The sequence below is a fragment of the Eubalaena glacialis genome, chromosome 2, assembly GCF_028564815.1.
Source record: "Eubalaena glacialis isolate mEubGla1 chromosome 2, mEubGla1.1.hap2.+ XY, whole genome shotgun sequence".
NCBI lineage: Eukaryota > Metazoa > Chordata > Mammalia > Artiodactyla > Balaenidae > Eubalaena > Eubalaena glacialis.
The window spans coordinates 129,390,791-129,418,547 of record NC_083717.1 but is presented as its reverse complement, the minus strand read 5'-3'; the positions used below and the strand labels follow the sequence as shown (position 1 = coordinate 129,418,547).

Below are 27,757 nucleotides of genomic sequence, written 5' to 3'. Positions count from 1 at the left end.
CAGAACCAGATGCAATAATTTGGTAAAGAACACAGGTAGAAGAGATCACTAATTTTCCTTTTCCCCCAATAAACTATGTTTATTATGCCAATTTTAATTACCATGCAATCTAATGGATTTAAGGCTTATATTTTCCACATCACTAGACATCACAAAAATGAAAGCATTTTATACTGTCATTATACATCAGTGTTTGTACTTGGTTATACATATATACAGAAGTTATTCACACATCTTAACCTTGCTATTTCCTCCTTTCAAACCAACATAATTTTACCGTGAAAGCAGCTTTTTAATAAATGGTATAAGAAATACAGCAAGGCACACTTTTTTAAAAAACTTTTTTCTCATTGCCACCTCAAGAAGCATAAAAAACAAAAATGTTGTACATAATTTAATAGTAGAATGTCACCAGTTTATAATATACAACACCATATAGTTGTTTCCTGAAGTGCTGCATAGATTATTATTTTTAAAAGGAAATAAATAAAATGGCGCTTTTAAAAGTTGCTTAATTTTGAAAGAAGGGCCAGTGTTTCTTCTCTATGCTGCAATCAAATCAAATGTTGGCCTTTTACATAAACCTCTTTCCATGAACATAGGCATCATACCATAAAAAAATATCCAGACTGAAACGTGAAATTGGTCAAGTACCAGCAGGGGGTCATTCCAGACAGGTGAATTTAATGGACCATCAATTTGGTGAACTGCAGAATTTTAGAGAGTAGATGGGGAGGGGAGAAGGCAAACTGAAAAGTCTCTCTGGAGAGGTGGGGTTGGTAGAGGTAGCTTGGGACAGGAATCCATGGGAGAACAAGCAGCTTTGCTGAACTTCAAAGACAACCACCTACAGAGAACCAGTGCACACATCCAGATCACAAGGCTCATGTGGACAACCGCATTCGGAAGAAAGATTCATCTTGGGAGAGGTCAATGTAACAAATGGCAGTGACACGATGGAACCAGAGACCAGCCCAGGGCGGAAATATGAGGCCACCCCTGAGTTGCAGCCAGGCTTACCTACAAGAAACACGAAAGTGACAAGAAAAGATTTCAGAAGTGTCTGTTTCATTTGCAAAACTGAGCCCCTTTGAAGAACAATGAAGGTTGCCATTTAGAACTACTTGCTAATGTTCTGAAATAAAAGGATACATAAAATACAGTGATTTTAATAGCCCAAATGTTTCAGAATCAATGTGAAAAAATATATATTTTAAAAATACATGGTTTTAAAGAAAAGAAAAATCATCAAGTTTGATCTTTTCTCTGGATCTCACCTACTCTTTTGCTTGTGAACTCAGTTTTGAACACTCAAGAAGCCTCAAATCAATATGAAAATGTGAGGCTGCCAATGCCAAGTGATGCAGCAAAATATCAACAGTGATTCACAAACTGGGAGCCTTGACCCTCGGGTTTAACCTTTCCTTCAATCACTATATGTGTGACAGTGGAATTGAACAATTCCATTATTTTATAATGGGGAAATATTCATAACTGTGATAATCCCAAATGCTTCAGTCCCTTGCCTATAAAAGGATACAACTGGGGCTTCTAGCTCAAATAGGAATGCATTTCATTTAAAGCACAGACAGCATTGTGCAAATGAGAATGATTCAATTATTTCTGTACATCTGATGGCTCAGATACAAATTTGTTACAAACTCAATTGGTTCTTCATATTTCTGAGTAGCTAAAAGCGACCTGTCGAGTGTGAGGAACAATTAAATTCCAGGTTTAGGCAATGCAGGGTACAATTACGTTAGGTCCTCTGACCACCTCTCAAATATAGCAGGCTTTTGCTTGTATGGGTTTAAACTGAGTTCTGAAGTCTGATGTCTGATGTCAGGTTGCTTTACTGTCCTTCTAGAAGTAAATGTTCTCATTCTTTCTGTCTTGCTCTCTCTTTCTCTATAATCTTGCAACCTGTTTGAGAGCCAGAAAAACTTGAGCAACTGTGGTTTGGCTGGAGCCACAGGATGTTGGGGAGAGAAGGCAAATTATCAACAACAGGGAGAGACAGACAGGAACAGATGGGACGAAATTTGGTACAGTAAAATAACGCAGTAACTCAAGAAAGCATGGTACATTGTTCAAATGCTGAGGACACGACTCATTTGAAATCTGGCCACTGTGTAGGGAATCCTTAGGTGAGGCAGATATGGTCTCACTAAATGATGGTATTTAAATTCCTCTGCATAATCAAGACTTTCAACTTGGCCCACGTGGAAAGGGGCAGGACAAACTGGTTGAGACAGAGATCTGGGCCGTGTGTGTGTGTGTGTGTGTGTGTGTGTGTGTGTGTGCGCGCGCCCGTGTGTGTGTGTGTGTGTGTGCGTGTGTGTGTGTGTGTGAGAGAGAGATGGGTGATGCCCAATAAAATCTTTGTTACTTGGCATGGCAGGGCTCGTTATTCAGAAGTGCTAGATAATTAAAAAACACTTCACATCCACCAAGACCTTGATTTATTAAAGTGATTTTAAAGGTAAATATGATAAGATTACACCTATGTTGTTTAGTGAAAAATTAATACTCTATCACCGAGAGTAGTTTCTTAAACTTGCTTGGTCAGCTTTGGGTCACATTAAACACTTAATGTCAATCCAATTAATAGAATGTGTTGTGTACATGAGAAACGTTTGCTTTTACAGCTTTCCCAGTTTGTAAAAACTGAGCAGTATATGTGTATACTTGAGCATGTACGAATACAAGTGATTGCCTAAAATCTAAAATCTATAGGCCAACTCTTTGCAGACCAATAAAGCAGGAAAGGCAATAGAGCTAAAAAGTTCTGAAGGAAATATATACATCCTAAGTAAATACGGTACCCCCGCACACTAAAACAAGCCCAAAGAGCAGAGCAAACCAAAAGGTAAAAAAGTGTATACACTGGCTGAATGTGATGAGTTCAATTTTTGTACCACAGGATTTATCCAGCCCGAAGTTTAGGGTTAAATCATTCGCCAAAGATCAGAGGCTTATGATGAGGAATACAGAATACAGCAAAAAGATGAGCGCGAAGTACATCTCTTAGGCAGGTCCTAGGAGGCTCCCCAGAAAAACATTATATGCTTCCTCCAAATTAGGCAGAAATATCTGGATCTATCCAGTTACCTTTCCTTTGATGTGATTTGCTGTAACTGACCTCTCTACTTTTGTAGAAACATGACACATATATGAAAATAGTGGAAAGCACAGCAGTGTACCCGGAAATCAGTGCAAATGCATACTGTGTTAGATCATGTTAAAATTTCTCAGTTTCAGTGGGTTTTTAACTAGAACACAGTAAATGAAAAATGTGTTCCAAAATTTTGAAAAAAAAGTTTGTTACTGTTGCAGACTGTAACTGCTATTCTAAGTTATAGCTCTTCTAGAAGGCATTACAATAATTTCATCATCTGAGAACTTACTTCTGGGGAAAAAAAGCAAACTGAATTTGGTGAACTTTATTTTCCTGATAAAAAGAGCACCCCAACTGACGGTTTTCAAATGGCTTTAAAAAGTAGAGCTTTTTCTTATAGGAAGAACAATGACAACAATTAAGCTTTTATAGACATGAAACCTCTTACTTACCAAATAATTTTACTATGTATTCCTGACATTTAACACAGAAGGCATGTCAACATTTTGAGATTAAATAACTTGTCCTGGTTGGTAGTATTTTAACAATATGTAAATATTTATACCAGGTGCCCAGTGTTAATGACTGGTGAAAAGTTTAGGCATCCAGATGTTTTGTCTACATGATACTGAAAAAAACTGAATAGGCCCAGTAAATATGGCTACCTAAATGGCCTTAGGCTGATAACAAGTCACTGGGGGGCGATGTGAGTTCTGCAGAAGTAAAATCAGGCTGCTTCTCCCATTGCCTGAGATCAGCCAGGCATCGAACCACAGGGTCCCACAAAATATTGCTAACTGGAAAGTGGGCTGGCTGATAGTTTTACACTGTCCATGCCTGTAAAATGTGAGAATTACACAGATCCATCAGTATATTCCCGTCCCTGAGTCTAAAGATGGAGCTGTGAGTCATTACATTTCATTCCAATTCTGTATCTGTGTAGGGGAGAGAAGAAATCCCCGGAGCATCAAAAAGGGAGGAGTGCACCCCATAGGCTTCTCCAGTGCCAGAGCTTCTTGAGACCGGATCTCAGCATGACTGGTGACTTGAGGGTCACAGTCACATGATGTCGTGCTCAGAGTGGTGTTGCTTTCAAGCCTTGATCCCCTTTCAGAAAACAAAAATCAGCCAGGCTCTACCAGCCCTTTTGCGGAGGTTAGCAGAGCCGGCGGTACAATTGGTTCTAATAGAACTTGTTTTGAAGCAGCTTATGGAATCGCAGTTGTTCTCCCTTAATGGTCAGTTTTACAGCATACTGATAGAGAATGTGGTTATAGGGTGGACATGTTTCACAGAAAATACATTTCTCTCTCTCCTACATTTGTTCTCCCTTGCTGGTCAGTTTTACTGCATACTGATAGAGAATGTGGTTATAGGGTGGACATGTTTCACAGAAAATACATTTCTCTCTCTCCTACTTTTGTTCTCCCTTGCAACCAATTGTAGAGTCTGAAACACAGAAAATTAGTTGAGCTATATTAGTAAGTAGGATGCTTTTCTTCAATTTTGCATACTGAGTTTATTTTTAGGGTATATATATATGGTATAGATTCACCCCCTCACTCCCCATTTCTAGCAGCTCTACACAGAATCACACATTTTAATGAGCTGAGGGCACAGGTGTTGCAGGAAAAAAGTAATGATGTTTGCCATTCATCTTTCAAATTAAATAATGTGTTTTTAAATAGTAACTTTTTTCATAATACATTATGGGAACAACATTTATCTGTCACATTTTAAAAGATGTATTTGTAATAAATGTAAATTACTTTTAGAAAATCAGTAATTAGGCTCATCAAAAAATAAACAATCTGCCACAAAAAAGATAATCTTTAGCATAGTTAAGTGTAATAACTGTTATTTGAATAAGTTAACAAATTAGGGTAGATTGCTTCTGTAATTCATTTCCTATAGCACGAGTTTAGGTTACTGCATTAAGCTTCTGGAGTACAGGTGGAGACGGCATTCAGTACCTCACACTTCGGTGAAATACAACTCTCACATTCAAAAACTGAAATTTTCTTCTTTACACTTGATTGAGAAAGTATATTCATCATTGGGGCTTAGAAACGGGAAATAACAGAATTTTGGTGTCACTTTTAGAGCTATATCATCATATCAGAATTATCAATCAATAGCTGTCTTATTAAACATGAAGAGTAGAATGACTTTCTTAAAAAAAATTGGATGGAAATCAGCCTGTCACCTTCATGCAAAATTCAAAAATTCTGTTCTTATCAAAACACCATTAACTTGTCACGTATTCTCTCTGCATTTGCTTTCTGAGCCTGTTCTCAGTCTCTGTGTGGATAAATAAAAGCCTCTTCTTTAACATCAACTTTCCCCTCCTATTTGAATCCTCAGACTTGGTCATGATTAGGAGCTGTGACAGCACAGCCTTCCACTGGGGAAGCAAATGTGATGATAGTTACATTAGACAGAAGCGTAAAAGGAAGGCTCAGATCAGGAGATGCAGCCTTTAACCTAATCATTGTTCATCTCCAGGCACTGAAGGAAGCGGGCATCTCTGTGCACAGAAGCTGAAGCGGGGACCGCTGTCACTGTGCATGCATTCTGATCAGAGGGTATAATTGCAATTTGCAGAACCGTTTTTCCTCCCTTAATGGAAGAATTTGAGGCCCTACATTATTTGACTACTTCCTCAAATTTTTTATTCTTCTTGCCATAACGATGTAATAAAGGTAATGTAACTAAAAATGTCAATTGTGACTGTTTTCTCCCCCTTTTGCTTCATAGTTACTTGCATTGTTGGGAGTATTTCTTTCATCTAAATGTCTTATTCAGGTAAATATCTGCCATGACCAGCTATCCTGACTAGTCTTTTCTCCTATCATAGCTTTGTTGACTAAAATTCATATTTTAAGTAGGTATATATTAAATATATGTTAAAATATATCAAATACATATATATATATTAAAACATGAGGACTATACGTACCTTTCAATGAGATGATTTTCATGCTTGGAGAGGGTTACATTCTACCTATGCATATTTCTATGTCGTTCTTCATGAAGGTTCAGAAGATTTTCTTCACAGGTTAAAGTTTTGGGGTTGGGATGCAGTGCAGCCGTGTCTTTTGGCGGCTTTGCCTTCGAGGAGAATCCGGGAACTCTAGATTGGGCTGAAGAAGCATCATGTTCCTCTGGCCTTCCAGACTCATCTGGGTTTTCTGAACTCTCCTTTTCACCGCTCAGCCTTGAAGGAGTAGTTAACTCTGAGCTTTCTCCATAGACATTAGAAGCTTGGGGTAAACCATCCACTTCCTTTCCTACATCACCTCTTTTTGGAGGGGGAGGACCCGAAAGAGCCATCATGTCTGCATCATCGACGAGGAGAGAAGTATCACTGAACGTGGAAGAGCCTGCTGCTGCTTGCAGTGGCCCTGGAGCTTCACTGGGAACTGCAGGTTCATTTGGAAGAGCGCTGGAGAAACAGGACGGGTATTCAGCAGGGTCCTCCTCAACACAGGCCTCGAAGAAGCATTCGGTGTCTTCCTTGTCTTCTGAGCCAGAGTCCGTCATGTCTGGTGGCAGTGGAGTGTTGCTCTTCTCTTCTATGTAATTGGTGACCTCCCCGCAATCACTGTCATGAGATGAGAGAGATAAGTATGAATAAAAGTCCCCCTTTCTCAGCTGGATGGGCCGGTGAGAATGTTCCAACACCTTCTCCTTGATTTGAGTTAATGAAGTAGGAGCAGCTGCCTCATTTTCAGGTTGAGATTTACATTTCAGGGCTGTTGAAGCCATGTCAATGATTTCCTTGACAAAGTCGTGTACCGAACAATCTTCGGCATCTTTTTGATGGAAAACATCTGGGTCACAGTTGCAACAGGAAACGTTGTCACTGATAGAAACATTTTCCTCTGTTTCGTTTTGTTCAAGTGCTAGGCAGCAACCAGCAGGTTTTCCAGCCAGATTTGGTGCATCATTAGATGAAGATTTCAGTACCTCAGAGTCCTGTCTATTGATAACCCTGGTTTCTGAAGGCAGTTCTGGACAAGGCTTCTCAGTGGGAGTAGAAGCAGCACTTTGATTTTCAACATGGTGGTGATTTTGACATGTCTTTGGAAGATGTCTAACCATCTGGGGAACAAATTCCTTTCCAGCAATATTTGAATCATCTGAGCTATCCATAAATGCTTTGCACTTACAATGCTCACTCTCTGAAATCCCTTTCCCAGTTGAACCAAGATTTTCTGATTCCTTTGAAATCTCATTCAGTTTGTCCTCCTGCCTTTCTGGAATACTTTCAATATTGCCATTTTCCATGTCTGCCACATATGGATCTTTATTAACTTTGAAAATATTTTTCTTATTTTCACCCTTTGTCCCTAACTCACAGGTATGGGGTAAATTCTTACTATTTCCGTTATTTTCGGAGAGATGTTTTATGGAGCCATTTAGAAGGGCCTCAGTGTTCAGGGTGTCAGAGGAATTGTTCATCTCACTACTACTTACATCCTTACTGCCCTTTACTTCATCACTGAGATTACACCTTCTCTTTTCTCTTGTCAAGGAAAACTTCGGTCTAATCCAGGTCTGCAGCTCATTCTTTATATAGTCCAGCCCTGACATCAAGTTGCACTCTTCATAAATTTCATCATCTGTTGCAATACTGGAGTCGTCATCCTCATCTTTGATGCACAGTTCTTCTTCTGTCAAGGTGAGCGTCGAGCTGGAGAGGAGGTCACTGTCATCTTCATCATCAGTGCAGGCAGAGGTGCAAGAGACATTCACGATCATGCTGACATTGACATCACTTTCATCGGCCACCGAACGAGGCAGGCGCTTCCTGAATGATGCATTTGATTCCGGGATCTTGTTCTTGTGTAACACAATATCCTCTGAGCAAAGAGAGAGCTCATCACTGCTGCTAAGTTCTGTAAGAGATGCTGGCGAGTCTTCATTGATAGAAGATGCTATGTCCAATGACAGTTGGCCAGGAAAAGACATCTTTTGGGAACAGCTTTGAAGAGTGATATCGGAAACACTTCGCTTTATCTTTTGCTCCGAAGGGCTCTGGATATTCTCCAAACGATTCAGGAGATCTAATGTTCTTTTACTCAGTTCACCAACTGAGCCACTGCTCACGCTTATGTCCCCAGAGCTGTGACAGCTAAAAAGATCTTCATTGCTTTTATAGGATGTCAACCAACTTTCTAAAGAAGTGCTTCGCTGGAGGCTGTCACTGCCATTTTTAAAGATGCCCAATGCAAATAAATCACCCCCTGGAGAAAGAGACTCAATAGAGGAACTATGAGATAAAAGGGAGAGCTGTTTGGCATTCTGCATGCCAGTGAATGTCTTCTCTACATCACCACTTTTATATGAATTGCGATCCATTTCATGAGATGCACTTGCCAAAATCCTTTCATGGGGAGGTGCATCTGGTTGTAACTCTGTAGCCTGATGTTTAGATTTGCAGGATTTTTTATCAAAATAAAAACCATGAAGCAGGGGATCCTCCACATGTGCTTTTTCACTTTGTGACTGTTTCATTATCATTGGTAATTTGAGTTTTGAGCCTTGGAGGTACGAGTAATCATAAAATGTAAACACATCATGTTTTCCTTGTAATTCTTCTCCCAAACAATCAGGGGTATGTTTGGTAACACTGTTTAAATCTCCAACTTTTCCATTTACACAACCGACTGGTGAAATGGATAACTGAGAGCTATTTGGAAGCTTAATTTGTTCCTCCTCATCTTTAAACTTTTGCTTTAACACGTTAACTGCATCTCCCATTTGTGGGTCCAGATGTTCAGTTTCAGGGTTACTTGGGGACCCATCCACCACATTGTGCAAGCACATTTCAGAGTTGGTAGTGGTTTCAGTGTCTCCTTCACTGACAATTCCACTCTCACTGCCTGAATTTTGACTCATGTCTCCTCCGTGGCATGGGCAGGGCTTCACCAAATTGGAACCCCCTAGAAGATCTGGCAAAGACTTGGTAGATGAAAATGAAGAGTCTTTACTGAGACTCTTAGTTAAAACACTAGACTGTGTCATGCTCGTGAAGTTCGGACTGTTTTTCAGGAATGGGATGTGGTTGTCCTCATAGAGCTCAACATTGTGGAGGCTGTATACTTGGTAAATGTGTGGACTGGACAGGGCAGTGATACTTGATGCGCACTGAGATGCCCCGTGGTCACCCACCTCTTCTTCATAACCGGGGTCCTCACTACCTGTCTCTTCAAGCTTTAAGGAAGGCAAGACAGGTTGGGATTCTTGATCAAGGTCTTTCGATTCTTCATTCAAACTAATTAACTTGTTACTTATGTCAGTTTCATCCCATTCCAGGGCATCCTCACTTGTCCCATTTAGGTCCATCAAGCCAGGATCAATCACATTCAAAGTCTCCTGCGTAGGAGAAGGGAAAAAAAAGAAGAAGAATTAGGGAACACAAGCATGAAAATTTTATCCATTCAAAATCTCTTGGAAGAGTCAGGAAAGAAATTTGCCCCAAGCATGAATTTGAAAGATAGCATAATTGTCAGCTCTATTCCTCTCTGGAATAACATCCAAAATTATTGAAAAATGTTTTTCTATCAATAGTAATTTGTCACTGAGGGCAATAGCATAGATTAAAATGTAAGATTATTACAGTCAAATTGTAATATATGGAATTAGCCATTTCCTATTGATTTTTCTATCAATACATTTTTAACCTTGGATTGGGTGAAGATAAAACTGTCAGGTAAATAAAGGTAAAAAGAGTATAACTTATGACATCTTTTAGGAAATATTCACTCTGATATTATCTCAGTTCTGGAGTTCATAATGGAGTACTATCTGCAGCCACATATGGTGAACCCCCTCCTGCTTCTATTCCTGGGTTCTCCACTTGAAGCAGCTTCTGTCTGGGAAAAGAGAATAGAGTTGTATCTACCTGTAGAGCCATTCACAGGCCAGAGGCTCTCACGTGTCTATCTTTTCCACTGTCTTCCCTTTCAGGGTTCTTCTTCTTCAGAATCTGGCTCTGTTCCCAATCAGACCCAAGATGAGCAACCTCCGACTGGTTTCCTTACCTACCTCTTTCTGGACCTTGAGTCTCGGGCCCCAGTGCTGCAGGGCAGCTTCTTAATTACAGTTCTCTCAGTCCCTCTCTTCCCCAGTCCCTCTCTATGACAGGGACTCCACTTTGATCCTTCTTAACTTCTCTCACTATTGCCTCCTTATTTCTAACAGGCACTAACCTCCCCCTCCAGCCCACCTGCAGCCCTACAATAACAACTATCTGAGGACTTCCTGACTCCAAGGATGAAGCAGCCCAGATTCTCTTATGCTGCTCTCTGCCTGCACAGTTGGGACCTTGATCTTTCCTTGGACTTCTTGATTTTAACCCTGCTTGGCGGAGCTTGACACATTCTGGGACATAGAAGCTGAATGGGCTCCTGGACTCTGTATTCCTCCACCATACTCACTTGCTGGTCAGCTGTCTGGATTCATGCTAGAGCCAAGAGAGGTGATATAGGTACTGCGGCCCCTGACAGGCTCACCTACAAACAGAAACTCAAACAGAACCCTGCGGTTCAGCTTATGCTTATGCGGGGTAGCCAGGTGGATGAACAGGACTCTAGAACGATGCAGAGCGGCTGAAGTGCTGACCTGCTGCTAACCAGCTGCATGGCCTCGGGCAAGTTGCTTAACCTTTCCAAGCAGCAGTCTCCTCATGTCACTTTTTCAAGGGGGTGAGCACTATCTACCTTTGGAGATAATTCTGAGTACTAAATGGACTAATGCTTGTGAAGGGCTGAGGAAGCAGTCAGTATAAAGCAGCAATAATTCTCAGTGCATATGGAGAATTGCTCTAGAGTGGCCTTGAGTTAATTCATGAAGGGAGAACCCTTCTCATCACTCCTTTTAACTTGCTCTTAAAATCACAAGGGAGGGCTTCCCTGGTGGCTCAGTGGTTGAGAATCTGCCTGCCGGTGTGGGGAACACGGGTTCGAGCCCTGGCCCGGGAAGATCCCACATGCTGTGGAGCAACTAAGCCCGTGCGCCACAACAACTGAGCCTGCGCTCTAGAGCCCGCGAGCCACAACTACTGAGCCCGTGTGCCACAGCTACTGAAGCCCGCGCGCCTAGAGCCCGTGCTCCGCAACAAGAGAAGCCACCGCAATGAGAAGCCCGCACACCACAACGAAGGGTAGCCCCCGCTCACCACAACTAGAGAAAGCCCGCGCGCAGCAACGAAGACCCAGCACAGCCAAAAATAAATAAATAAAATAAATAAATTTTAAAAAGTTTATAAAAACCACAAGGGATTCATGACATGGTAGGTAGAGAGAGGTGTCCCACAGTATTAACAGGTGAGCATATTTGCATTACAATTCAGAATTATTTTAACAGTCTGGTTGAAAAACAGGCCATGATGCTTTTCTTCCTCAGGAGTGGGAAAAAGGCTTTACCAGCAGCACATTCACAGAACTTTCCTAAGAAGTCCTCAGTCCTTCCTTAAACTAATAGTTGAAGGATACCACACAAACACATTAAGTATAAAATAACCATTAGCACTTTATTATACTGGATATGTAAGAGATTATCTGTATAGCCTACTTAAGTTTAAAAGAGTCCAGATACGAAGTAAACATTAATTTAGGGATATTCTTAAATGTTATAACAGAATCTTCCCTGCCAACATTACAGCAGTTAATCTAGTCCACTGGCCGTCACCACGCTCGCTTAGGTATGGGGTATGTTCACCGTGATGAATTTTTATTAGAATTTCTGTTTATTCTTTGCTTGCTGATAAAGGAAGTACTAATGACCAGTTAGTACGGCTAATGAATGTTAAAATCTTCAGCTGTAGAAACAATCAATCAGTCTAATCAAATAGTATATTAATTTCAAATACTCTCTTGGAGACACTGTACTCTGAGAATGCTAATAAATAATTGAACTCGTCTTTCAAAGGAGTTCTCTCTGTAACTCTCTGGTTGACTTTAACATTTAGAAGCACAGATTTTTCGTGAGAGTCCCAAACCGGGGGGCTCACACTAGCTGCAGGAACCTAGCTGCAGGAACCTTGCCATCTGGATGTGCACCGGGAGCTTAGCCCAAGTGATGCCTGTAATTCGGACTTGCCTTCCATGACACAGTCATTTTCTGACCAAATGCTGCTTTTATGGCTTTACAAATGCAAGCCTACAAAAGTATAAAACTTGCAGCAGCATCTAAAAGAACAAATCTTTTGCTCAATGAAGTAGTTACAGTGGAAAATTTCCATAGGAGAAGATTAAACTTTTGTATGTAATATTGTCCTTTACCCTTCTTAATTCTTTCTTCCTATAAATCTCTTAAATTTATTGTAACTTCCAAAAAATTTCTATGTCAACTGCAGGGAATATCTGACAAGATCCATTAGAAAATCATTCAATTTAGACTTTAAATTTTACATATTAAAGAAGTGCTACTCACTCTGCCCTCATTCACTTTTTTTCTGTTGTGAATTAAATTCTGTCAATATTTTCAATAAAATCTCCATTTCTTCAAGATTTAACTTCAAACATAAAACATACCTTGGGGGCAAAAAATAGGAAAAGTTTCCAAGAGGAAGGACATTACAATATTTACATAACAAAAAAGTTGTCTTTGAAAAAAAAAAGGACATATGTACAGAGTGATGGTAACTGGCTGGGAAATTATTTGGTCAAATGCTCTCTTTGATGATAGCCCAAAATAGCCAATAATCCTCAAGCTAGTTAAGCATTTTCTGTTGTTGTTTTTTCTCTAGAGGAATTGTCTGGTACTTTTTAAAAAGTCACAAGTGTTCCTGTCTTTGATAAAGTGATAAATCAAGTATGGATTTAGAAAAAATATCTAAGAATATTTGTGAAGCCAAAAGGATGGTGAGTAGTACATGAGGTTCCAATAGAGAGTCTGGCTTTCCAGAGATAATTCTGAATTAAATTCATTTGTGCAAAGTCCTTTCATTTACAAACTTGTTTCACTGGTGCAGAATTTTGGCCTAAACCAAGGGCTCTATATAAAGAATTACACACACACACACACATCTTTACAGATCTGCTCAAGACCAAGTGGAATTAATTGGTGTTACTTTATTTTTTATTCTTGGAGGCAGGTTATTTATATTAGTGTAATATATATAGAGAAAGTAACTAAAAAGTGGCTGGAGAAATATGATGATGATGATGAAAGAACCAATATTCCAGTTGCAGCAAGTAATACATATCTAAATTAATTTCCTTCTGTACTTGCATGACTTTGAGTTAGGTATCCCAGGATTGCATTTCTAGTATTTTCATAATATTTTAGGTTAAATGGTAGATTTTTATAAGCAATGAAAAACACATTATCAGCTAAAGAGTGGAGATGAAGGAACCTGACATTCTATAAAACAAAAACCCAACAGAGTTCTGATATAGCTACCTCTGAATTCCTTTAATTTCCTTTAAAAAGTTGCAACTTTTGAAAAACTAAAGTATCTCAAAAAGACTAGGATGAACTGAATGTTCCAGTCAAACTTCTGGTGCTCAGAATGGCCAAAACCATTAGGAGGTCTTGCAATCTGTGTTCCCCTGTTTATTCTCGATCCAGGAATTTATTAAGCAACACCACTTGCAAAGCCCTGGGAGGAAAGATTTATCTGCGGAAAAGTAGAATACAACAAAAACATACAATAAATAAAAATAACAAAAACATAAACAGCATTAGCTGTAATTGAATAAAGATAAGCATATTTACCCTAGGGCAAAAAGCAGAACACAGGGAAGCCTGAGGCGGTGATGGAAACAGGGAGAAAATAATATATAGATCAGGGTGGGGGAATCCATTTAAATGAGGGGATATTCCACCCTTCATATACTCACTCTGCTTTTTTGATGCAATATTTTCCCACCCTTCCAAATGCAAAAACCAAAGTGTCTGATCATTAGATGCATAATTATTTTCCTAAATTAGACTGAGGTAGAAACTTTTTAAAAACATCAACAACCATAAGAAAGAGCTAGTCCTTAATAAATAGAAAGACAGCTTTTATGAGAATTCAGAGTTTGTAGTACTTTGTCGCTTGTTGGGCAGAGAACAGATTCAGAGTTAGCAAGAAAAAATATAGATGAAAAGCAAAATAGGATAAAAAGCAAAAATGTTCACTGTTTATCAACCATTTTGGATTTGGGGCAAACAGATCTGGGTTTGAATCCTGGATATCCCCCCCTTCACAGGTTAGCGGTATGATCCTGGATGAATTATTTAACATCTGTGTGCCTCAGTTCCACCATTTATCTATTCAAGATAATCAGAGCACATTGTGTCTATCTTAGAGACGGTTGGGAGCTTTAAATGATCAGATGTCTGTAAAGTCCTATGGGAAGGGCCTGACACACAGTAGTGGTACAAGGACTGCAGCTGTCAGCATATACTGCCTGTGAAGAGAGAGGAGGATAGTGCAGCTGACTGTTAAATAACCTTATCAAGGTTTGCATTAAGACTGGTGGTTTGGCGCTTCCCTGGTGGCGCAGTGGTTGAGAATCTGCCTGCTAATGCAGGGGACACGGGTTCGAGCCCTGGTCTGGGAAGATCCCACATGCCGCGGAGCGACTAGGCCCGTGAGCCACAATTACTGAGCCTGCGCGTCTGGAGCCTGTGCTCCTCAACAAGAGAGGCCGCGATAATGAGAGGCCCGCGCACCGCGATGAAGAGTGGCCCCCACTTGCCGCAACTAGAGAAAGCCCTCGCACAGAAACGAAGACCCAACGCAGCCAAAAATAAATAAATAAATAAATAAATAAATAAATAAATAAGTTAAAAAAAAAAAAAAAAAAAGACTGGTGGTTTGTTGACTAAGCTCTTTAGTACAACCACATGCATGGAATCCAGTGAAATCAACATCAGTTAGGCCCCTAACTCACTCCCATTGCACTGCAAATGGGGTGTGGGTTTGTCTTTGCATGTCCTCACTGGGCTTATCCCTTAGGAATAGCCAGATGAGAAAAGACGCCTGTCCAGCCCTCAGCAGGGCCCACAGCTCAAGGACTTTCTATTTCCTGAAAATAATCTTTTTTTTCAAAAGGCAGGTCCATTGTCTGTGAAATTCTATCACAACTGACACATTAGAGCAATCAAATCCTGCTCACTATCTATCAGATTGACAATAATGTTAAAGTAACTTGTCTCAGCTCAGAAAAAGCTTTGAAATTCTATCTCACACTAATGATCAAAAACTGTTCTAGTGAATGCTCTTTTTCAATAACAAAGCTGATCAGAAACTCAAAACAGACAAGTAAAACCCAAAGTCATCTCACAAATCTCACTAAAATGAGTACTGACATGGATATATTTCCTAGTCTTGGCTACACAGATATTTCTGAATTAGCTGAAAATGAAAAATCCATTAGATGTTGTTTTAAAGTAAGTTTTACAATAGCAAAAATTGCCTTAGTTTTCAACAGGAACCAGGGACGAAAGAGAGTTCAGTGTTGAGAATCAGGGGTTTTCCTCCCAGCTATAAACTTTATGAGGGCAGGGGCTCCTCTGTCCTGTCTCCACTAGTGCCCTGGCAACTAAAACCGTGCCTGGCAGGGAGCAGGTTCTCAAAAAATTATTTAATGAGCAAAGAAAGACTTGTCTGTGGTCTCATGAATTGTTGAAGAACTCTGGGGAAAGGTCCTGAGGTTTTTTTGCCATGACAAAACCACATGGAGAATTTTTGACTGTATAACTGGTACTACTGCTTAGTTATAAGAGCTAGCAGCCTTAAAAACATTATGCTAGGTGAAAGAAGTCAGACACCAAAAGCCATATATTGTCTAATTCCATTTATATAAAATAGCCAGACTAGGTAAATCCATAGAGACAGAATCAAACTTGGTGGTTGCCAGAGACTTGTGGGAGGGGAGAATGGGGACCGATTCCTTAATGGGTGAGGGGTTTCCTTTTGGGGTGATGAAAATGTTTTGGAATTAGATAGAGGTGACGGTTATGTAACATTGTGAATGTACTAAATGCCACTGAATTGCTCACTTTAAACGATTAATTTTATGTTATGTTAATTTCACCTCAAAAAAACCCAAAAAACAAAAAACCCAAAAAAACCCAAGCAAATAGTAGTCCTCAGTTCTACTGAGTTTCTGAATCTGTAACATCATCAAACATAACAGGACATCATCGCTCTGTTGAGGAACTTGCTTACAAAAATATTACAACAGATATTTCTGAACTCATTTACATCACTGTACATATATTATCAATAAAGATAATTTTTTATTACAGGCTTCTTTGTTTGGTCTGAATGCATGCTCATCATTCCCAGAAATGCTGAAGGAGAGACCATCCTGTGTATAATACTTCTCTTAGTTCAGCTTCACTCATTTAGATGCAACAGTCTCTTGAGGAGAGAGAAACAGTGTGATTACCAGAGCCCTTATTTGCTGAACCCTCTGGCAGGGTCAACAGTGACCTTCTGACAGCCCAGTCCAACTGATTCTCCTTCGCCCTTATTTTACTTGATTCCTCCACAGCATTTGACTCTATTTTTCTTGATATTTTCTCCTCCTTTGATTACCTTGATGCTAAGCCTCCTTGTAAAATCCACTCAAGCCGACTGTTAAATGACAGTGTGTCCCACAGTTCTGTCTTGCTTCTATTCACCCTACAGACTCTCCTACCATAGGTTTAGCCACATGAGGCCTGATTGTCTATTATTTTGAAGGTTGTATAGGCTACATTGAGGAGAAAGGCATTCAGAGAAAGGGCTGGAGGAGGGGGACACTGCAAGAAGAGGGAAGAGTAAGAAGCAAAGGCAGATGGGACAGAGCCTAGTGGGTACCTTCAAGGGAAGGATGAGCAACCAGCAAAAGAAACACAGGAGGAATATCCAAGTAGGACTGGTATGAAATTCTGGGAACTGAGAGAAGAATCCTTTTAAAGTAGCGGGTGGTTAAGAGTGTTATAGAAGCAGAGAAGATAAGAAGAATGGGAGGTGAGGGAAAGCCAGTGAATTAGCAAGAAGAAAGTCATTTGTTGCCTTGGAAAGGGCAGGTCCTAGAGGCTGGTGGGTGAGGAAAGGAGCACAGGATGTGCTTGAGAGTAACCTGAAGGAATCCAGGTTCCACAGTAAAGCTGCTGTTGAAATTGGGAGCTTGGTCCTACCAGGTGCTATTCACCACCTTTCTTGTCTTCTAGCACCAGTCGTGGAAGGAGAGCACAAGTGGAGAAACCGTGGAGGCCATAGAATGTACAGGAAGCTCTTCCATTGTTCTAACATCTCTTCCCTCAACTTCAGACACAGTAACCCAGCCTGACTCTGTATCCATTTGAAAACAAAAAACCAAAAAAATCCTATTTAATACTTTTAAGTTTGATTTTTTTGTGTGAAGAACAGGTTGCCAAGAAATTTAAGGTTCTATAAACAGGGTGATTGTGAGGCTGTAAGGAGGAATTCCATAGAAGAAAGAAGGAAACACAAATTATAAGCACTTCTTTCTGCCCTTTCTGTAACTTCAGTGTCACAGTACTATTTTGACTAAGAGGCAACATGTTTGTGCCAATAAATTAAAGAAATTTAGATACTGTCAAAATGTCTAAATAACTCTTAGGTGTAGTAACCTCAGTGTTGGTATATTAAAGCTAGGTGGCAAAAGATGAATGCCTTGCATCAAGCTATTTTTTAAACAAATTAATTATTGTATAAATCATTATTCGTTAAGCATCCACTGTAGGAAAAAGTTGTTTTTCCACCCTACTCTGAATGTTTCATTAAAAGTATTATAACTAGAAAAATAATCTACTTCCACTGGAAAATAAATTATTTTATCTTAAATATTGCTTTATGTGCAAACATTGAAATTTTATTGTATTCAGAACAGACTGAATAGGAAAATTGGCTTATTTTTCTGTTTTTAGTCACTATTCTGTTTTCCAGAAAATTTTCCCCTGAGTTGCAAGAAAGTATCTACATTTAGGATTATTTAAAAATGAATTTAAAAAAACAACAACTTGGGAAGAGATTTTTAAATAAAAGGAATTTCTTTATCTGACCTCTTCAGTACTGTGTAGAACTGAAACCAATAAAATGAAGTACAAAAGAAAAATAAGCTCAATAAAGTTGTAAAAAACCCAACCGCAGTAAAATGGTGGCATTTTCTACATTCTACCACATGGTAAAACTATTTGAATGACAACAGACCCACATGCCAAGTTGCATAAACGATTTTTTCCCCTAATGATAACATCTGGCCCCATTCTTCTGTCATTATTCTGTTTGGTGTTTGCCTTTTGACTGTCAAAAGTTGACATAACATTTGAGTTTCGTGCCTTGGGATGTAAGTTTTGCCTCACCTTTGCCTTAGCAAAAAGTATACTCTTGCTCCTCCCTTTATGATAAGGAGTTCCCATTAATAAAACCTACAATTTTTTAAAACCTACAAAGCATATTTGTAGTAAAGAGGAGGTGAACAGTCTTGTAAACAAGTGAAGTTTTACTGACATAGTTTCCCAACTTTCAGACTGATTTTAAGAACATAGATTTGTGGCATGATTCTGAGGTAGCTTCATGTACAAGGAGAGCTTTGCCAACATGCTGAAGTCTGTCTGCAAAGCCAAATATCAGCTGACAAAGTTCACTCACGTCCAGGATCAGTGTCCTTTGAGAAGTACATATCATTGGGTTGGCCAAAAAGTTCGTTCCGGTTTTTGGTAACATTTTGCGGAAAAACCTGAACGAACTTTTTGGTCAACCCAGTAGTTGAGAGAATTGTTGTGTCTTTTCACTCTCTAAAGGTTCACGTTAAGAACCAACATTGTGCTATTGCTGTTTTCTTTTTTTAAATTTATTATTTATTTATTTAATTAATTTTTTTGGCTGTGTTGGGTCTTCGTTGCTGTGCGTGGGCTTTCTCTAGTTGCAGCGAGTGGGGGCTACTCTTCGTTGCAGTGCGTGGGCTTCTCATTCTGGTGGCTTCTCTTGCTGCGGAGCACGGGCTCTGAGCGGGCGGGCTTCAGTAGCTGTGGCGCGCAGGCTCACTAGTTGTGGCTCGCGGGCTCTAGAGCGCAGGCTCAGCAGCTGTGGTGCACAGGCTTAGTTGTTCTGCAGCATGTGGGATCTTCCCAGACCAGGGCTCGAACCCATGTTCCCTGCATTGGCAGGTGGATTCTTAACCACTGCGCCACCAGGGAAGTCCCAGCTAATGCTGTTTTTAATGGTTTGCTCCTCTCAGATAAATAGGGGTATTGGATTCGTTTTGTTTGTTTCCATTCAATTCTAATAGTGTGATTACAACCCACCATTTAAACAAGAAAAAAACAAGAAAAACGTTGGAATGACCAAAAATGGTACATATCATTTTAATCTCTTTTCCATCTTATTTGTGCCAGTCAACCAAACTTGTTTCTTGCTTTTCTCAGTTTATTATCTGATTGGCCCATGTTTAACATGATTAACAAGGAAGTCAGTTATGATTTCTTTTCTTAAATGGCTTAACCCTTGTTTATACAACTGACTTGATTTGATTTACATTTTTGTTTTAATAGCCTCCTTTAAAGACAACTGCTTTTAGACTTAAGGAGAACTGAAAAACCTCAGAATTGCTAGAATAGCTCCCTTCAGCTATACTGTTCCTTCCATAAAAATGACTGGAGAATATACAAGTTACACTTTAGGCTAGAAAAGTTGCTTGAAATTTCAGGATGAATTTTCCTAGAAGGTAGTAAATGTATTTGAAGTAAGTTATCAAGAGATTTTATACTTCTGATTCCTAGAGTCCTTAGACATGTTAAAAATGTAGAATCCCTGGGCTTCCCTGGTGGCACAGTGGTTGGGAGTCCACCTGCCGGTGTTGGGGGACACAGGTTCGAACCCTGGTCCTGGAGGATCCCACATGCCGTGGAGCAACTAAACCTGTGCGCCACAACTACTGAGCCTGCGCTCTAGAGCCCATGAGCCACAACTACTGAGCCCGCATGCCACAACTACTGAAGCCCACGTGCCTAGAGCCCGTGTTCCGCAACAAGAGAAGCCACTACAATAAGAAGCCCGCACACCTCAACGAAGAGTAGCCCCACTCGCCGCAACTAGAGAAAGCCCGTGCACAGCAATGAAGACACAATACAGCCAAAAACAAAAATAAATGAAATAAATAAATTTATTAAAAAAAAATGTAGAATCCCTGGGGGATTTTCTCTTTTGAGATCTCAAGGGAAAAATAGTAATGATTCTGAGCTCCGATTAGATTTAAAAACTCAGTCTTCATTGGAATAGAAGCTCTGGTCCTGGGCTGTCATGAAGGAGGCTCTTGAGAGTTTTAAATGTTGGGACCTTAATTCAAACTGTAACCCAAATCAAAGGTTCCCAAATCAAAGAAATGCAAATTTCATTCTATGGGAGAAAATATTTGCAAATGAAGCAACTGATAAAGGATTAATCTCCACAATATACAAGCAGCTCATGCAGCTCAATATCAAAAAAGCAAACACTCCAATCCAAAAATGGGCAGAAGACCTAAATAGACATTTCTCCAAAGAAGATATACAGATTACCAACAAACACATGAAAGGATGCTCAACATCACTAATCATTAGAGGGATGCAAATCAAAACTACAATGAGGTATCACCTCACACCGGTCAGAATGGCCATCATCAAAAATTCTACAAACAATAAATGCTGGAGAGGGTGTGAAGAAAAAGGAACCCTCTTGCACTGTTGGTGGTAATGTAAATTGATACACCCACTATGGAGAACAGTATGGAGGTTCCTCAGAAAACTAAAAATAGAACTACCATACCACCCAGCAATCCCACTACTGGGCATATACCCTGAGAAAACCATAATTCAAAAAGAGTCATGTACCACAATGTTCACTGCAGCTCTATTTATAATAGCCAGGACATGGAAGCAACCTAAGTGTCCATCGACAGATGAATGGATAAAGAAGATGTGGCACATATATACAATGGAATATTACTCACCCATAAAAAGAAACGAAATTGAGTTATTTGTAGTGAGGTGGATGGACCTAGAGACTGTCATACAGAGTGAAGTAAGTCAGAAAGAGAAAAACAAATACTGTATGCTAACACATATATATGAATCTAAAAAAAGAAAAAAAAATGGTTCTGAAGAACCTAGGGGCAGGACAGGAATAAAGACACAGACATAGAGAATGGACTTGAGGACACGGGGAGGGGGAAGGGTAAGCTGGGATGAAGTGAGAGAGTAGCATTGACATATATACACTACCAAATGTAAAATAGACAGCTAGTGGGAAGCAGCTGCATAGCACAGGGAGATCAGCTCAGTGCTTTGTGTCTACCTAGAGGGGTGGGATAGGGAGGATGGGAGGGAGACGCAAGAGGATATGGGGATTTATGTATACATATAGCTGGTTCACTTTGTTATACAGCAGCAACTAACACAACAATGTAAAGCAATTATACTCCAATAAAGACGTTAAAAAAAAATTTCATTCTAGAGGAAAAATGATCTCAAAATGTGAATTCACTTTGTAAATTAAAAAAAAAAAAGAATATTAGAGGCTTAGGGTCACCTTAATCCCTTAAAATCCTTTTTCAATGTAACAAATAACCAAAAATACTTTCAAACCCCGAACTCTTCAGATATGGGCCCTTGAGCTGGCAACTAAGAGAATATACTGAGTTTATAGTCCAGAGAGGCAAGACACTGATGGCCAGTGGAGCTAATTACCTGGGCCAGACCTGCTCAATTTACTACACCACGCACGCGACCATGGTAGCATTTGTGACATCTCTGCTTTCCTCGCAGTCAGTGCAGACTGAGGCATACTTTGACTACAGAAAGCTTGGCTACTTTTTTTTTTCCTTAATAAATGGCAAGTAATCAGGAAAATATAAAGCCAGGTGACCTCCGCCTCCTACCAAATCAACAATGTTTTTCAAAGGCCTACTCCATGCAAGACATTCTCCTGGCAGATATCATTGCTGTTATTAGGAAGAATGGGGAACATTTAGATAAACAGGGATCCCTTATGTTTATCTACGGATAGGTTCTATACTAAGGTAACAAAGAGTTTGTTTTTTTTTCTCCAAAATTAAAGTCCGCCCTCCCACAAAATTAACCATTTTCCCTCATTATTCAGTAAAACCACTAGATGAGCTCTGACTCCATAAACTTTAGGAACTCGTTTATTATGTTGTCTGATCAGACCTTGCGTTTATTTACACAGTGTACCCATAAAACCCAGCTTTCATTAGTGCTGGGGAGGCATAGCCCTGCTTCCTTTGCTGGGGAAGGTGAAGCTGGAGAAGATAATTAACCATGAAACAATAAGGAGTCTTGCTGGGTAAGCAGTAGTGTGAAAACAGTTACTCCTCACAAAAGAGGGGAAATTAGCTTGCTGGATAAAAAAGGAAGTGTCAGATTGAAGACTGAAAGGCCTGCCAACAGAAGTAGATAGCTCTATGCATCATTAATGAAATTTTTTAACACTTAAACGCCACAGCTGTCCACATTTAAATGCATGTAAATGCCATGTGTTTCCAGAGATTAATATGCGTGTTAAAATATTTCTTTCCCCTTAAACTTCTAGATGTTGTCTCTGTCTATTTCATTTCACCTACTTCCTTTCCAAGAATAAAAATACACTAGCTTTCTCAGCATTGTGTCCTCATTTCCAAAGCCCACGTACACCAGGCATCCTGGAGATGGGCAGCGTGCTCATTATATTTTAACAAACACATTCTTTTATATTCGTAATACCGATATTTTAGTAAACAGAAAGTTTGTTTTGATTTTGCTGCTTCACAGAGTGAAGACTTATGATGTGCGTTTCCTTTCAAAACTTCCTCCTGGAGCATTGGTGCTCCCTGAAGCAGCCCCATTTTGGCAGAAATTCAGTTCTGTGCAGTGCCAAAAGAAATAGAATAAACAAACACTGCTCCATGCAGCTGGCGAGATAATTTACATATTACTGCACACCAAACATGAAGACCTGAATATGGATTAGAGCTACGGTGATGACACAAATGTCATATAGATAAAGAGAAACAAAATCCAACACATTGTTGTTTATTTTACCACTGCTACTGTATGAGTGTCACTCAGAAAGAAAAAAAAAAAAAAAAAAAGGAAGAATTGCTTTTTGAAAATTGGACTCCCTTCCTTATTTGAAGTGGGTTCTTTCAGACTGTAAAACAAGAAAAGAGCAGAAGGGCGTGGGTTATTTTGGATCCCCTAATATTCTGTCCTTTTGTTTTGTAACAAACCCATTTTAACGTGCATCAGTTTGGATGAGGTGGGTTAGTGATCTCACAAGAACAACCTTTAATATACAAAGACACCTGAATTCCTCTCTAGCCTTTTCTCCACCCTTGACAATTTCAGTTGAGCGCTGCTCTTTAACTGACAGTTTAAGTTCCATGAATGGAATCCTTGGTTAGAGAGGTCCAGCAGGCCATTTGGGCCCATTAACGCTCCATCAGGAAACACCATCCAGTGGACAGGACTTGCCTAGAGTTCTCAGCTAACTTGTCTTTATTCTTGCATGTCAGTTGACCCTTCTCGTCCATATCTAGATGTACAGGTGTCCTAAGGAAGAAGGGACATCTCTCTGGATGTTTATTGCTGTAAGTCTTTTTCTAGTCCTTGGGGATGACAAGAGCTATAAAAAGAGCTAAGGAAGTAACATAACAAATGATGATGGTGATATGGTGAGGAATAAAGAGAATGTAAAATATTTGAGCTTCCACCAAATAAAGAATTCTTTATCCTGCATTGGACAGGGTTGACTTTTCTTTACCTGCAAAAACTGCTCTTGAAATGGGATTATTTTAGGAGCGTCTAGCTCTTTAATCTTTAGAAGTAATTGTCACTATCCCTACTCTTGCTTAAGTGTAAAAACAAAGGGAGAAATCAGGGCCATGTGAGAGAATCTAGTTAGATATCATTAGAGTTTAACAGTCAAGGAATGTGTTTTAATGCTCAAGAAACAAACCATTTCAGAACAGTCAAGGGAGCTGGAGTTATTTTACCAGGTGAGGAAAAGGCTATATTGGGACTTATTTTCTATAACATTTCGGAAGTTACTATGACTAGAACAATGAAAAAGTTCTCTATTTCCAGAAGTCCAAACTCAAGAAATGGAATTACATTGCAACAGGAAAAAGTAGGTAAGATATAACAAAAGGATTTTTTATTAAAAGGGCAACAGAACATTCTCATAGACCCCCATGACAGTTTGCGAAAAATCTATCCCTAGACTTTTTTAAAAACAGAAGAAACAACAACATGTTCAGGATAATCCTACATAACACTTTCAAACCAAGGTTCCTAAAATAAATCCTTTCATTGCATTACTCTTCTCACTAAAACAAAACAAAACAAATAAAAAAACAAACAACTTTCAATGGTCATTTTCTCTTCAAATTATTCTGACCTTTTTTTTTTTTTTTTGGCTGCTCCGTGTGGCATGCGGGATCTTAATTCCCCAAGCAGGGATCGAACCCGTGCCCCCTGCATTGGAAACGCAGTCTTAACCACTGCACTGCCAGGGAAGTCCCCTGACTGACTTCTAAGGCATTCCTTAATCTGGTCATATAAAAATGACTGAAATTTAATTTAATGTTCCTCCAAAGCTGACCTTCACTACAGCAACAGCCTCAAGAATATTCACTGCTCACGTATGTTACCATGCCTATGTTCATAGTAGGTATTCAATAAATATTTTTTGATTGAATGAAAGAATGTGGTTTCTATTGCCCTCACCAAATATCTCAAAATTCAGCCCGAAACTCCTCTATTAAGATTCCTCTGAATACTCAGCCCTCAGTGATTTCCCTCTCATTTGATTCTTACACTAGTAATAGAACCACACAATTTAGTATTAACATTTATTTATTTGTTCAACAAATGTTTATTAAATACTTACTACATAGTACTGCCCAAGCACTGAGCAGATATAAAAGTGAACTGAGCACAGACTCACCTTGCAGGTTTGCATTTAGTTTTCTAATTGATACTGTCATTTTTAGCCCAAACACAGCTTGGAATAATTATTGTCTCATCTATGTCAATATTATCTTACTATATCACTCCATATAGCTTGCAAACTCCTTGAGACTGAAGGTCATGTCCTGAGCTACTTCTGTATAGACAAATCTCAGAACAATGCTAAGCACAGAGCAGGTACTCAAGGGGCACTTGATGATTATCTGCCAATAGGTTCAGTTCCTTCCAATACCATGACCCAATGGAATCAGACAACAAACCATCTTGGCAAATAGGTTAAATATTCAGAATCCAAAACTTGCATAATCAGGAGTGATACACTGATGGTATTATGGCTTGGGAAAATATTTAATCTATATTAAAACAGCTTTAGTTACTCTGACTTTAGGCCTATGGGCCTGCCTCATACTATTTTGTACTACTACACTCCTCTATGCAAAAATTAGCTTTTTCAATATTGGCATTTCAATTTTAACCCCCTGGATAACTAAACATAGAGTCTTTTCTTTGATATTCAGCAAACTTACTCATTTATATGTTAAAAAAATCATAAGCATAATTCAAGTGAAACAACAGACCTAAAATATTAGCCCTGTATAAAAAAGAAAATTAGAGTAAATCTAATCTTTCCATAGTGGGATAAAAAAATTATTTGACCCCAGTGGCATTTCCACTTAGATGTTTTCTCTTCAATCAAAATTTAAATGTGACTATTGCTTCATGATCAGCGGGTTGGTATTGAGGCTTAATACCTATTATTTCTAGACCTGTGCTTCCCAATATTTTTCAAGATATGACATATAGAAAATGCTAATATAGACTTACATACTGGGAAGGAAGGAGAGGTTGCTCACTGCAAAAGGCAAATAAATGGCTTGGACTCCTCCCAGGCCCCACCTTGCCCTCCTCCCCACACCAGGAGGGATAAGGATTTCAATATTTTAATTCATCTCTAACTGATTCAGCATACATGGAAGGGCAGTTATACATGAGATAAATATAATTAGAGGTTTTTCTGGTTAAGAAAGCCATAAACATATGAGAAGGCAGAGAGGTAGGTAAACGAAGACTGAATTAATGGCTGACTAGTGCAGAAAGAAAAAAAATTAGCATACTAAAGCAAGTTATTATGAACTTTTTCAACAACTTCATTCATTCACCCAATAAATATGTATTCAGCAAATTTAGTCAACACATATTTACTGAATGCTCAGTACTGAATAAGACAGACAAGATTCAGTTTTCAGACCTAGTGAGTGAGATCACAATCTGTGCTAAAATAGAAGAGGTGGTCTTGATCTACTCTAGGAGGTCAAGAAAAAGTTGCCTGAGGAAGTGGTTCTTGAGCTGTTTTCTGAAGGATAATACAAACTTTCTGGGAGGGAACTCCTAGTATGGGTGAGTTGTGAAGGCAGAAGGAACAAGGCACTTAGGCAGGGGGGAGCATGCTGCATTTGAGAGCCTGACGGCAGAAAGTGGGTCTGGTCTGCAGGGAGAGGATATGTGACTGTTCTGGAGAAGCAGGCAAGGTGGCATCAGATTAGCATTTTTAAAAGATTACACAGGCTACAGTGTAGAGAACGAACTGGAAAGGGGGCAAAAGTTGGTATGCGGAAAGCAATGGTTGAGGCTACTGCAGTGATACAGGTAGAATAAGAATGATAACAACTAACACTTACTGAACACTTTCTCTGTGCCGGGTAATAGTATCCTAAACACTTTATGAGAGAGGCTAGTAGCTTGGACTAAGGTGGTATACAGTTAGGGAAAACTGGATGGACTTTAGAGCCATTTAGAAAGAAAGACCAATAAGCCATGAAAAAATTTCTGAAAAATCATGGTTTTTTAATGGTTTTAAATATTCCATCAATTTACTAAAATGTTTACTTAAAATATATATTATTCAAAATCCCTATTGTTTCCCATTATGTTTGGTTTTGTAAATAAAACATGATAGGCATGTTCTGATAAAGAGCTCAGATTATCTTCTGAAAGCAAATTCGAGAAGGATAAAAACTAGGCCAAAGGGCATGAACACTTTTTAGGATATTGATAAATAGCTAAAGATTATGCCAGTTGGCAACCCATTCTCACCTCTCTACCAGTGGAATTTGTCATAAATTTTCCCTCTTTCTGACGGGTGAAAAAATAACAACTGACAAACTGTGTTACTTTGCATGTCTTTCATTACTACTTAGATTGGTTATCTATTCAATGGTTTAGTAACCATCTGTATTTATTACTTTGTGAATCACTTAATCATGTCCTTTGCCCACCTTTTTTCTTTTTTGATATTTAAAACTAACTGGATGGACAATTATTGGGGCAAAGGTTTATGTAGTGTGAAAGGACTTCAATCTAAAATGGAACTGGAGGATATAAAATGGAAAATCTCATGCACACTCCTTCAGAAGAACAGAACTTAATAACTGAGAGACTAATTTCCCTGTAAATGCCCAGTTTACAGAGGATTGAGACTTACTTCCTGATCAATGAATATCCACCAAGAATATCTCCCCGTCCTCAAGCCAATGGACTTATTGCTTGGACTCTGGCTCCCTGCACATAAATAGAGCCTGCCCCAAACCCTCAGTGGACCTGCCTGTAGCTTGCTACAGCATGCCTTTCCTGAATTGCAATTTCTCTGCTATCCACAAATAAACTCAATTTCTAGTA

At 39.3% G+C, this 27,757-nt stretch overlaps 1 protein-coding gene across 9 annotated transcripts in view; it reads right to left on the bottom strand.

Annotated features, from left to right (window-relative positions):
- Window positions 1-598: 598 nt before the first annotated feature.
- AKAP6 (A-kinase anchoring protein 6) overlaps window positions 599-27,757 on the bottom strand; it is a 570,108-nt gene continuing 542,949 nt past the window's right edge. For all 9 annotated transcript variants that reach the window (XM_061180772.1, XM_061180767.1, XM_061180765.1 and 6 more), the window contains 2 exons: window positions 6,078-9,499; window positions 599-1,020 (listed from right to left, as the gene is read on the bottom strand). In XM_061180772.1, the coding sequence (XP_061036755.1) occupies window positions 6,119-9,499 (3,381 nt within the window). In that variant the 3' untranslated portion in view covers window positions 599-1,020; window positions 6,078-6,118. The remainder of the gene's footprint in view (window positions 1,021-6,077; window positions 9,500-27,757) is intronic.